The sequence below is a fragment of the Rutidosis leptorrhynchoides genome, chromosome 3, assembly GCF_046630445.1.
Source record: "Rutidosis leptorrhynchoides isolate AG116_Rl617_1_P2 chromosome 3, CSIRO_AGI_Rlap_v1, whole genome shotgun sequence".
Lineage (NCBI taxonomy): Eukaryota > Viridiplantae > Streptophyta > Magnoliopsida > Asterales > Asteraceae > Rutidosis > Rutidosis leptorrhynchoides.
In genome coordinates, this window is record NC_092335.1 from 84,542,544 (window position 1) to 84,556,186 (window position 13,643).

General features: G+C 35.1%; 1 protein-coding gene and 1 pseudogene across 1 annotated transcript; one reads left to right on the forward strand and one right to left on the reverse strand.

Moving 5' to 3' along the window:
• The first annotated feature begins 4,023 nt into the window (after positions 1-4,023).
• Positions 4,024-7,593, forward strand: LOC139896433 (asparagine--tRNA ligase, cytoplasmic 1-like). The gene is made up of 6 exons (XM_071879077.1): positions 4,024-4,524; positions 5,309-5,899; positions 6,122-6,378; positions 6,474-6,603; positions 6,741-6,799; positions 7,243-7,593. Exons 1-6 carry the CDS (start codon positions 4,045-4,047, stop codon positions 7,424-7,426), a joined length of 1,701 nt encoding a protein of 566 aa, XP_071735178.1. The 5' UTR covers positions 4,024-4,044; the 3' UTR covers positions 7,427-7,593.
• A 298-nt stretch (positions 7,594-7,891) lies between these two features.
• LOC139900152 (D-amino-acid oxidase-like) lies at positions 7,892-9,954 on the reverse strand (annotated as a pseudogene).
• Positions 9,955-13,643: the final 3,689 nt, after the last annotated feature.

The following is a 13,643-nucleotide window of genomic DNA, read 5'->3' on the forward strand; positions in this document are numbered from 1 at the left end:
TCAGTGTCCATATAAGTTACTAAAATATCATTCTTTGTCGGTGATTTTAGTGTTACCAACAAGCATTTTAGTTAATTGGGATTTACTTGAAAATAAGGGTAATCAAGTTATACTTAATAACGGGTTAGGAGAGTGTGGAGTACACGCCCGTAAGAGTTAACTTGATACTAATATGGAAATTGTCCACCATTTTCCATTAGGTGTGAACGAAAAGTTGTGTCTTATCGTTGAAAGATTACATCTTTTGGTTGAAATGTCGCGTCCTTTCACTAGCACCTTTTCACTTCCTATAAATATAGGAATATGATTTTGTTTTCATAACGAACAAACAAGAAAAATCACATTCTCACTAATACTATAATTTGATCTCTTCTTACCTAGAGACAAATTGCGTTCTTGTCTTATCCCAATTAAGATTTCGTGTAACCCGAGGCAAGTAGGATCGAAATACTTAATTAGGAAAGTGTTTCACGATTCAAGAATCAATCCAGGATTATGATGAAATTACGAGAAGAACGTGACATAAATATGAATCGTTGAAGACATGGGATTTTAGTCAGAATTAGGGATAATCCTATTGGGTTGAGTCGATCATTTGTACGGCTTGATGATTCTGGGAAGATATATTTCTATCACTTTGTAAAAAGTAACAAAAGGAATATGATGAAATTACGAGAAAAAAGTCTGCGTTTTCTGAAAAGACTCAATCCAAATGGTGGAACAACCAACTGTATGATCTGTATTTGTGGCACAATGAAGAAAATTCAAGGATGAATTATTTCATATTGCTTTCTATTTCAAAGGAAGAAAGCACGGTACACGTTTCTAATTTATCTTTTATAAATAATTGCGTCATGTGATTATTGAAATAAGTATGATTTGCTTGATATACTTATACATATTATGATATTGAGGGGTCTCCTGGTCATTTGCGTGATATACTTCGTATTTCTATCGTGATGCAACTATATGATTCATTCTGTATGCATGGTTTTTGTTATATGCAATTAACTTGAATCAATAGACATGATAAAGGATTTGGATTAATGAATCTGACTTGCATGAAATTCTTAAAATAGAATGGTAGTTAAATGTCCGTTAATGATTCCATTGCATGTTGTTATCAATAAATTGAACCATAGAATGACCCAAAGTCCAACGTTGTTATCATTTATGTGGTGTCGGTTATAACATGGCATTGTTTTATGTCACCACTAATTATAACAGTATGATTTAAATGGGCTTTATTTTGGTTATAACTGTATGAATTCATGTTATTACATAATAGTTTGAATTCATGTTAATTTAATTTAATTCAACCATAATTTACATGGTGCCTGATATGGCATGTAAATTAATAACCACATGATTGTATGAACGAATTGGATTAATTTATTTGATTATAATATTTGTATGTACAAGATTAAATAATCGTTCATTTGATTATTTAGTTAGAGTGGATTGCAAATTTGTAATGGATTAATTTTGAAATCATGAGTTATATCATTAACTGATACAAATTGAATCATTATTCAAGATAATGATCGACATCCACAAGTTGTGGTTATGGGTTGTGAAAAATTATAATTGTTGTTAAGACAATGGCCTAATTGGTGACAAATGTTATGATACTTAACGGGTGGTAATAATCCGTTGGATAAGTCACAAAATAAAATAAAAAAAAAATGTTGTGAATTGACTGATTTGTTGTCAAATAATCCTGAAGTCTTTATTCATTAGTGAGATATGTCCATAAACCATTTAATAATCTATCAAGATGATACAAGTTAGTGAAACTAATATGATTTAATATGAAATAAGGATTAGATATTGCTTATTTGTTTCAAATACCGGTTTGCTTTGAAAATTAGTGGTATGATGTATGTGATTAATTCAAGTGACCAATATAGCATGGTGTTGGAAAGATCAACCATGGTCTAAGAAAATACATTGTGATGTGATTTAAGTATTTTATACTTATAGAAACCAACCATGGATTATGGTTTAATTCACAATGTAAATCCTTTAAGCATATTAAGAATGTATTGAGATTACTTTTGATCAAGAAGATGATACATCTACTAGTTGTTGTATTTTACAATTGGTATAGATGAGGTATCTTGGATCAAAAAGGTTGATGTTGAGATTATGGATACAATAAACTTGTTATTATTACTTCTTGGTTTTAGAAGTGAATCACTAAGGTATGTTTATAATTATAATCTCATCATCTAATGTAATGGTAATAATTGTGTACATAAGGATAATGGGGATACATTATCAAGAGTGTACAAATTATAGATTTACATTCGTGACTTGTGAAAAGTGGACATGTGCAATGACTGATCAATCAATAACCTTGAGTACGCGCGCGGTTCTTATGCTAGGATAAGAATACATTAAATCTTTTGATAAAGGTTTACTATTCAAGTAAAATTGATTGAAGTCGAAAGAAATGTTCATTTAGATTTAAAATTATGGGATACACAATGGCTAAGGCATATAGTCAAATATATATGGAAAAGTCTAGACACTATTGCCTTAGAAGGACTATGTTTCGTGAGTTGATCACGAATGAAGTGATATCTATGGATTTGTTGGGTTACAATAAAATTTTGCGAATCACTTGACAAAATGGTTAGCCTGAGACTTAGTGCACAAGTCAGGCTATTGGTGTGGGATTGAAGTCCAACCAGATCTTCCAAAGTGAGACACCCAATTCCCTTCTAGTACAACGCTAGGAGCTGAATTCAATGAGGAAAGCTTACTTTCTGAAGATTGAAACACATGAATATTCTGATCCCAAAGTATGTGTTTAGACCCGTAAGTTGAGGTAGGTTGAAGTTTATCTTCTTAATAGTTCTTTTGAAAAATTGCAAATGCGGGTACAAGATATAAAAGAACTACCTATGTGAGCATGAAGTTTTGCCGCTTCAAGAAGCTTTGGACTTAGGTTGCCGATATGTTCACTGAAGGATTGGGACACATGGCTTATAATAGTGTCAAGTCAGTATTAGACGAATGTAAGAAACTGATGTGTGTATTAGGTCGCGTCCTTTCACTAGCACCTTTTCACTTCCTATAAATATAGGAATATGATTTTGTTTTCATAACGAACAAACAAGAAAACTCACATTCTCACTAATACTATAATTTGATCTCTTCTTGCCTAGAGACAAATTGCGTTCTTGTCTTATCCCAATTAAGATTTCGTGTAACCCGAGGCAAGTAGGGTCGAAATACTTAATTAGGAAAGTGTTTCACGATTCAAGAATCAATCCAGGATTATCAATTTTCAACCCTTTTTCTAACATTCTTAAGCATCTAAATATCAATGTTTATAAAACATCTTGTATGCTGTTAACGATAAATAAATGAACTATGACAGATTAGGATGTAAAAAAGATCATAAGTTCGATTAGAAGTTTTGTTGTATCTATAGCTAGTATCTACAGTGTAAACGAGCCGAGCAACTACTGAGCTCGAATAAGCTTTAGCTCGACTCGTTTAAATTCTAAGAGTTCACTCTGCTTGTTTCGGGCATAATAGATGAAGCTCAAGTTTTGCTCGTTTGATATCATAACAGCTTGAGCTCGGGTCGAGCTCGACTCACTTATTATTCGATATTTTATTTGTTAATATATAATTACTTATAAATAATCATATTTATTTATTGGAGTATTTGAAGTACTATTACTATATATATTACTCGAGTATTCGAAGTAGCATGATAGTTATGTTTAAGCTCGATATAAGAAGCTCGAATTTGAGATCATTACTAAACCATCTTTAAAATATGTTTATGCTTGATATCGAGCTCTTTTAAATTCAACTCAAATCAACTTTTAATGATTTGAGTTCAAATTGTCCAGCTCATCTAAAAGAAGTGCCGATTGTATATAAACTTTCTCATAACAATGAGCATTTATAAATAGTTTGAGGGACCAATACGTAAAATTGAAATTTGAGTGGGCAGCAAGTCAAATTAGGGTTCTTTAAAAACAAATCAGCAGGCGATTCACTTTAGAATATCGCACCATCACAATGGCCGAAGACGGCCTGCCACAGTTCAACAAGTTAACAATCTCCGATACCGTCGAAGAAGCTGAATTCTCACAACGTGTTTTAATCCGATCAATTCTATCCCGTCCGGATGGCGGCGCCGGCCTCGCCGGAAAATCCTTAAGGGTCGGCGGTTGGGTGAAAAAAGGGCGAGAACAAGGCAAAGGCACCTTCGCTTTCCTTGAACTTAACGACGGATCATGTCCGGCGAATTTGCAATTGATTATTTACTCCGATGTAGCTCCGTTAAGTCAGTTCACTCCAACTGGCACGTGCTTGCACGTGGAAGGTGTGCTTCAAATGCCTCCTGAAGATAAACAGGGGAAACAGTCTATTGAACTTAGGGTTTCGAAGGTTCTAGATGTTGGTCCTGCGGATCCGGCTAAGTATCCGTTACCGAAAACTCAATTGACACTTGAATTCCTTAGGGATTATGTTCATCTTCGCCCTAGAACTAACACTGTAAGTTTTTAAGTCTTAGTGATTACAACACTTATTTATATAAATTATGCCAATATCTCTATCAGTGAATCATGTTATTTTATACAGAGTAGGCTTTTGGATTCAGGATCATATCCAGTTGTTAAGATATATAATTATATACTTGTGTATATAAATTTTTTTGGACATCGGGGACTAAACGCACGCGCGTACATCTTTCGTCGTTGCATAACCCGACCCAACTAGTGCCCGGGAGGAAACGCGGACCAATCCGAGGGCATGGCCGGTAAAACACTCCTCCCCGCCTGCCCCGCACTAAGCGAAAGGCGACCTGGGTGGATGGATACTTCAGGTTAGGGATAACATTGAAGGTTAGGGATAACATTGAGTGCAATGTTGCAGCCTAGCGGAGTCCCGACCTCTTAGCAAGGCATGCCACTACTAGGTGAGCTACAACTCAATGCATCGTTTTAAAAAACGACCGAGGCGTACGCCTCGAGGTGCGAACGTTTTTGGAAAATCCCGTTTTGAAACGTACGCCGCCTCAATGGCCTTTAAAAATCGTACGCCTCATATGCCGAGGCGGATCGTTTCCTTGCTGAGGCGGTACGCCTCGATGGCCTTTTTTTGCTGAAGCGGTACGCCTCGTACACCTCAAAGACCTTTATGTATTTTTTAACTCCGCCTCGAATGTACGCCTCACCTCACAAAAGGGAAACGCCTCGAGGCGTGTTTCCGTTTTTTTAAACTTGGACTCAATGTTATACTTGCGTGTATAATTATAATTGGTCTGTTATAATTGCAGATTTCTGCAATTGCTCGCATACGTAATGCATTGGCATATGCGACTCACACGTTTTTCCAAAAGCATGGGTTTCTATATGTGCATACTCCAATTATTACAACTAGTGATTGTGAAGGTGCTGGAGAGATGTTTCAGGTGACGACACTAATAAACGAAGCTGAGAAAAACGAAAAGGAATTGCTTAAGAATCCTCCTCCATCACAAGAAGATGTGGATTTGGCTAAGAATGTAGTGAAGGAAAAGGGTGAGATAGTTGCAAAGTTGAAGGCTGATAAAGCGGGTAAACCTGCAATAACAGCTGCAGTTGTGGAACTTACTAAAGCTAAAGAGAATCTTGCAAAGGTTGTAGAGAGATTTAGTATGAAACCTGGTATCCCAAAGAAGGATGGGAAGGTTGATTATAGTCAAGATTTCTTTGCACGTCAGGCGTTTTTAACTGTTTCGGGTCAACTTCAAGTTGAGACGTTTGCTTGTGCTCTTAGTAGTGTTTACACTTTTGGGCCAACTTTTCGAGCCGAAAATTCTCATACGTCACGTCATCTTGCTGAATTCTGGATGGTTGAGCCTGAAATAGCGTTTGCTGATATTGAGGTATCGTACTTATGTAATGCCTTTTATGTAGCTTGAAGAAACTGATATGATATAAATGAATGAGAGTAATTAGGCATGAATTCTTGGTGAAGGTTTCACTTTATTGAGATGTTTCTCTAATAATATTAGTAATTGTTATTTTAAGTTCCTCAAGGGCTTTCATATAAATTTGTCATGTTTTTATCTTGATTTTGTGAAATACAAATTGATGCACTTTTGCAGGATGACATGAAGTGTGCTGAGGCGTATGTTAGGTTTATGTGCCAATGGTTACTTGACAACTGTCTAGATGATATGGAGTTCATGGTTCAAAAGTTTGATAAAAATGCTATTAAGCGGCTTCAAATGGTTGCTTCAACCAACTTTGTACGCCTTTCATACACAGAAGCAATAACCATACTCGAGGAAGTTGTTGCTAAAGGCCACAAGTTTGAAAATAAAGTAGAATGGGGAATTGATTTGGCATCTGAACATGAAAAGTACTGTACTATTTTTAGTTAACTTTGGCAACGTATGTGTACATTTGCCATTTTATGTCATGAAATTTATTAGTTTCCCTACTTGCATTGTGTAGATATTTGACAGAGACGAAATTTGAGTCTCCTGTGATTGTATACAACTATCCTAAAGGGATCAAAGCATTTTACATGAAACTCAACCCAGACAAGAAAACAGTGGCTGCTATGGATGTTCTTGTGCCAAAGGTACAGTTTTCATCCTTATTTTATCCCCGATTGCTTTTTACAAACCATTTGTGTTTTTAAAGAAATGTGCACATCAGTATGTATATGAACAATGCTATATGTATGGAACACTGATTGTCAGTGTTTTTTTCTTATAGGTGGGTGAACTGATAGGTGGAAGTCAGCGAGAAGAGAATTATGAGGTCATCAAAGAAAGGTAACAGAACTGGCTCACTGTAAATTGGTTCTTTAAACTATATAAGGTGGTAATGAAACTTAATTAATTATAAATAGCTTCATATGGGTTGTGTTTTTATCTCAAAAGGGTCATGTCAGAGAATTATTTTATATAGTTACGAGCCAAGTGTGTTGAAGTTGCTCGAAGATGAAGTCTATATAGTATCAAGACCAAATTCTAAATTGTATTAATCATTGATTTTAATTTTAAATGTTATGTAATAGCAAATAGTACTGTTTTTGACATCATGAATAATCATTAAAAAATTATTAGAGTTGTTGGGGAATTAACACAGCCTTAACTATCACTTTTTAAAGAATTAACGATTCAACCCAAACCCGTTTTGACATATTATGCATCCAGTTTGACCCATTGATATGCCACATGCACTTGAAACATAATGGTATTTATTGGCTATGCAGGATTCTTGAAATGGGATTGCCGCTTGAGCCATACGAGTGGTACCTGGACCTGCGTCGCTATGGCACTGTAAAGCATAGTGGGTTTGGTCTTGGATTCGAAAGGATGATTCTTTTTGCAACAGGGATTGATAATATTAGGGATGTTATCCCTTTTCCAAGGTTTCCAGGAAGAGCAGATCTTTAAGCTTACATTGAAAGATACAAATACACAGATCATAATCAAATCATTCCTCTTGCTTTGTATTTGTTACCAGTAGTAAGTTAGTGTTTTTACTGGTATAGCCAATTTGGTAGACGCACAATGTGAGATTTTGTTGCTATATGCTATATGCATCTTCTTTCTTTATTTTACTATTTGGTGATGTTTAAAGACTTTTACTGCCTTACTGTGACAATCTCGCTTGACAGCTAATTTACAGTTTCTAGTTTTCCATCCGTCTATGAAGGTCCAAGTGTCATTTTAAAGCTACAGTAGTAATATTTAAATAAATAAATAAATCACCTTCTGATCAATTACTAAAAAAATAGTGACCTAAAAATCTACAAAATTAAAAAACTTACGCTATTGAATTTAGAAATCTATCTTGCAATACAATGATAATGTGAAAGTGAAATATATTATTTCATGATAAACTTTTGCAGACAGCATTACAATGTGAGCAATAATGCATGTACTCATTTATTATTAAAATGACACAATGCAGGGTATGGGTGAGCAATAACTGACTTGTACTCAATTAGTATTTAAAGCAAATCTGGTAGGACTGAAACAATTAAGATCAACAATGCTAGCATGTCCAACCAGCACAAGCTCTGCCATGGCAACACCGCTAGCTGGACCAATCAGAATGCCCCAATAACCGTGTCCACTAGCCACATAGCATCGTTTCATCCCAGGAACTTCACCCATGATCGGTAGCTCATCATCGGTGAAAGGCACTATAGCAGCTTCCTCATTAATCACTTTCGCACTATCCTCAGCAAGATGAGTCGAAACGATACCTGCTACTTTTTTAAGCACTTGTATCGCGTCATGTTCAGGCAAAACTAACTCGGGCCTATCAGGGACCTCGACTTCAATAGGTGGTCCACATATATACATTTGATCTGTATCATCAATTGTAAATGACCTTTAACCAAATCGAATATATAAATTGTTTCAATCAATTGTAAAAAAAACTTCAACCAATCAATTGTAAATTATAATAAATAACAAGTGATTATATATATATATATTTAATTTGTATCAATCAATTGTAAATGACCTTTAACCAAATCGAATATATATAAATAACAAGTAAATTATAATAATGGTCCTGTACTTTATACGAAATCAATGAAAAATCATTTTTTTCTTTGAACCAAATCCAACTCAAATTTAATTTTTAAAATCTGAATTCAATTTTAGTTCAGTTCGGTTCGGTTCGATTTTCAATTATCAAGTTTACATCGAAAAATCTCAAAGCTGAATAAACCATAAACCATCTAACTAAAAACACAAATAAAGAAGAAGAAGGTGGTTATGGCAGTTACTTGGTGGACGTGGGAAAAAATCCGGGTCTATTGGGCCTATTCCTGGGCCCGGAGAGTAAGTACCAAACATGGCATGAGGTGTAATTACATCTCTATCTTTTGGTTCTAGTACCACGCAGTGCACCTTCTTTCCATACACCCTAAATTTAGATGATAGTTGGGACACTTATTAGTCCACGGACCAAGAGCCAAAACTACCGCATCACCATACACATTATCACCACCATCAACCATCACCACCACTCCGTTTTCCACCTCCGCCATATTCTCCACTTTCGCGATCACAACCTCCACTCCATACTCGTCCACCGCCTTGGCTAACAACACACGTGTGAATAATTGCGGGTGAACTTGAGCCGTGGTCTCATTAGTACCTAAAGTTAAAGAAAATGTCAACTTCTAAAAATGAACAATCAATTTTACATTTTATCCTTACATTTTTCTTAGTCTATTCATAATGTAAAAGACAAAAGTCACATTTCTTACTTTAATGACGAATTTATGTACTTCAACTAAAATTGCATACTAGACACAAAAAGAATTACAGTATTTTATAACGTACAGAGTAATATGAATTATTGTGAAAAAAAAAAGAAATCACCTAAAAACCATCGAAATCCTTAATTTATCGGGTTTTAATAATATAAAAAAAATGTATCAGATTTTGTGTGGACACATTATCGATTTCACATGTTGTGTCACCGGTGAATCAGTGATCAGTTTTATTTATTCGTCACATAGTGCTCATATTTTTATAATGCTATGTAAATTTTTTAATTAATGTAACCTGCTAATAAACGTACCAATAATTTCACCGGTTTTAACTTGACCATCTACCCACGAAGGAAGAATAGGACTTTTGGATGGCTGTTCCGATTCATCGACTGAAATTTTGATGGTGGTAAGCGGACGAAGGTAGCCGTAGGTAACCGCTCCATTGAGTTCTTCAGCTAGCGAACGATGGAGATCGAAACTGGCTCGAGCCAAGGATGAGAGTGGGCCACCATCACACATGTCAAGTGCGAGGAAGGCGCCTGCCTTGCCTGATGCAGCCCCGGCTATGGATGATTGTTCAATGAGTGTTACTTGGGCTCCTTTCTTGGCTAAGTAGTAAGCCGTACAAACTCCGATGATTCCTCCACCACAAACCACCACTCGTTTTGGTGCATGATTATCCATATTAATTAATACTCCGTATAAAGAAAGAAGTAGCTACAAATTATTTGATAAAAAGTTAAGTGTTTTTGCAATGCATACTTGTGGAAGAATATAAATGAACTCTTGGACAAATTATCATATGCATATATATATATATATATATATATATATATATATATATATATATATATATATATATATATATATATATATATATATATATATCTTATATTAATGATTTAATAGTTGATATTGATATTATTCATCACATAATTTTAATCAAATATTATATAACACAAATAAAAATATTTACGGTCAAATTTGAAAAAGAAATATTTTGAAAATCAACAGTGGCACTTAAGATGGGACAGAGGGAGTATACACCACAAGATCGTTTTCATATTTGTTGGTGCATGTAATCCCCAATTCTATAAAGTGTAATCGTTCTATTATGATACTTGTTATGTTTCAATCATGTATGAATATTGGTTACTATTTATTATCGTTTACTGTGTTTAACCAATGTCGTAGGATGGTTTCGAGTTGTTCGGTTGGCAACTCAGACCATCGACCGATGGAAGGCACCATCGGTCGAGGGACGTAGACCATCGGCCGATGGTCAAAGACCATCGATCGAGGGTCGCTGCAGGTATATATAAATAGAGATGTCGGGTTTCATTGTTAGTTTACGAACCCTACACCTCCTAGCCGACTCATTCACTCATGTTATCGTCCCTAGCAATACCCTAACTGAATACAATCCCTAAGGCGTCGATATAATCAACAATTAGTTGGTTTTCTTTGATCCTGAAGCGTATTCGTATTCGTCTCGCCCTAGATTAGTGTTTTCCGCCTCTAATCTTGTGTCTACGTTTGTTCTAAGATCCTTAGATCGTCTACAATATCCACCAAATGTACAACATATAAGCTCATGAGTTCCACATTACTCTAAAACCAATTGATGATAAAGTGAGGTTCCCATAAACTTATATATGCACATTTGTTTCTTTCACTTTTCGATGTGGGACACAATAAACCGATTAGCTCCAATAATCCTTCCGTCACACCACTTGTCCTAACCATGACATCCTTACTCACTGTCACATCAGCGCCAATCAGCTTTCTCTCTCCACTTCCTCCCTTCAGTGGCGACTCTGTGTATTGACCCGTGCGGTCACGGGACACCGCTAGTTTAAATATTTTGTAGAAAATACCATTTATATTGTATAGAACACCACTAAATTTAAGTGTAGGACCTCATATATTTTTTGAATATATAGTTATTCTTTTAAGATGTATAGGACATGACTAAATTTAACTGTGATTGATTCAAGATAATATTTATCGATTTATTTCTGTACATCTAACTGTGGACAACTAGTTGTAGGTTACTAACGAGGACAGCTGACTTAATAAACTTAAAACATCAAAATATATTAAAAGTGTTGTAAATATATTTTGAACATACTTTAATATATATGTATATATTGTTATAGGTTCGTGAATCAACCAGTGGTCAAGTCTTACTTCCCGACGAAGTAAAAATCTGTGAAAGTGAGTTATAGTCCGACTTTTAAAATCTAATATTTTTGGGATGAGAATACATGCAGGTTTTATAAATGTTTTACGAAATAGACACAAGTAATCGAAACTACATTATATGGTTGAATGATCGAAATCGAATATGCCCCTTTTATTAAGTCTGGTAATCTAAGAATTAGGGAACAGACACCCTAATTGACGCGAATCCTAAAGATAGATCTATCGGGCCCAACAAGCCCCATCCAAAGTACCGGATGCTTTAGTACTTCGAAATTTATATCATGTCCGAAGGAGGATCCCGGAATGATGGGGATATTCTTATATGCATTTTGTGAATGTCGGTTACCAGGTGTTCACCATATGAATGATTTTTATCTCTATGTATGGGATGTGTATTGAAATATGAAATCTTGTGGTCTATTATTATGATTTGATATATATAGGTTAAACCTATAACTCACCAATATTTTTGTTGACGTTTTAAGCATGTTTATTCTCAGGTGTTTATTAAGAGCTTCCGCTATTGCATACTTAAATAAGGACGAGATTTGGAGTCCATGCTTGTATGATATTGTGTAAAAACTGCATTCAAGAAACTTATTTTGTTGTAACATATTTGTATTGTAAACCATTATGTAATGGTCGTGTGTAAACAGGATATTTTAGATTATCATTATTTGATAATCTACGTAAAGCTTTTTAAACATTTATTGATGAAATAAAGGTTATGGTTTGTTTTAAAATGAATGCAGTCTTTGAAAAACGTCTCATATAGAGGTCAAAACCTCGCAACGAAATCAATTAATATGGAACGTTTTTAATCAATAAGAACGGGACATTTCAGTTGGTATCCGAGCGTTGGTCTTAGAGAACCAGAATTTTGCATTAGTGTGTCTTATCGAGTTTGTTAGGATGCATTAGTGAGTCTGGACTTCGACCGTGTTTACTTGAAAAATGATTGCTTAACAAATTTTGTTGGAAACTATATATTTTTAACATGTGAATATTATGTGATATGTTAATCTCTTAACGCGTTTGATATTATGTGATAGATGTCTACCTTTAGAACAAGTCCCATTGACTCACCTAATAATAATGAAGAGTCAAATGTAAATTGGAATGATTCGTGGACTGATTCACAAGTTCCCGAAGAGGAACCGGAAGAAGAGTCGGAACCGGAAGAAGAATCGGAACCGGAAGAAGAATCGGAACCGGATGAAGAAATAGAACCGGTGGGGGAAATAATAAAAAGGTTAAGTAAAAGAAAATCCTCAACCAACCGACCAAGGTTAATTATGGTCAATGGTGTTTCCGCCAATGAAGCAAAATATTGGGAGGATTACCAATTCTCCGATGAATCGGATTCCGACGAGAATTCCGATGATGTTATAGAAATTACTCCAACTAAATTTAAAAAGGCAAAAGAAAATAATAAGGGAAAGGGAATAAAAATAGAGAAATCTAATTCCAACCCCGATGAACTTTATATGTATCGTCAACCCCCGAAGTCTTTAAGTTGTAACAATGACCCGGGAACCTCTAAACCACCAGGTTTTTCTAAACCAATGTGGAAAACGACGGCTCGTATTAGGGGAACATCATATATCCCTAGAAACTTGGCAAAACGAACCAAAACCGAAGAAGAAGAAACAAGCGAGTCGGAATAAGATAGTTGTATTCGTGTGGTGTAATATATGTAATATAGTGTGCTTATGCTTTATGATATATGTAAAAAATTGCTTGTATTAATAAGTATTTTTTTTTATGAATCTAACTCTTGTCTATTTTACAGTATAAAAACACAAAATGGATAGACAACCCAATATTTTAAGAGACCTACCCGGAGACATGATTGATGAAATCTTGTCTAGAGTCGGTCAGAATTCTTCGGCACAACTATTTAAGGCGAGATCAGTTTGTAAGACGTTCGAAGAACGTTCCAAGAATGCCTTGGTTTATAAAAGGCTTTCGTTCGAAAGATGGGGGATATCACATTGGGAAATCCATAAGTTACCATGTGTTTACTTTGACGCATATATTGCGGGGAACCCAAATGCTATTTTACGCAATGGGTTAAGAAATTATTTTGACTCAATATATCCGAATATTGGACTTCGTGATTTAGAAAAAGCGGCTAACATGCAACATAAAGAAGCATGTTATGCTTA

Coding starts and splice junctions, on each gene's coding strand:
- LOC139896433 (XM_071879077.1), top strand. CDS start 4,045: ATGGCCGAAGACGGCCTGCCACAGTTCAACAAGTTAACAATCTCCGAT. Junction 4,525..5,308: donor TTCGCCCTAGAACTAACACT/GTAAGTTTTTAA, acceptor TTATAATTGCAG/ATTTCTGCAATTGCTCGCAT. Junction 6,379..6,473: donor TTGGCATCTGAACATGAAAA/GTACTGTACTAT, acceptor TGCATTGTGTAG/ATATTTGACAGAGACGAAAT.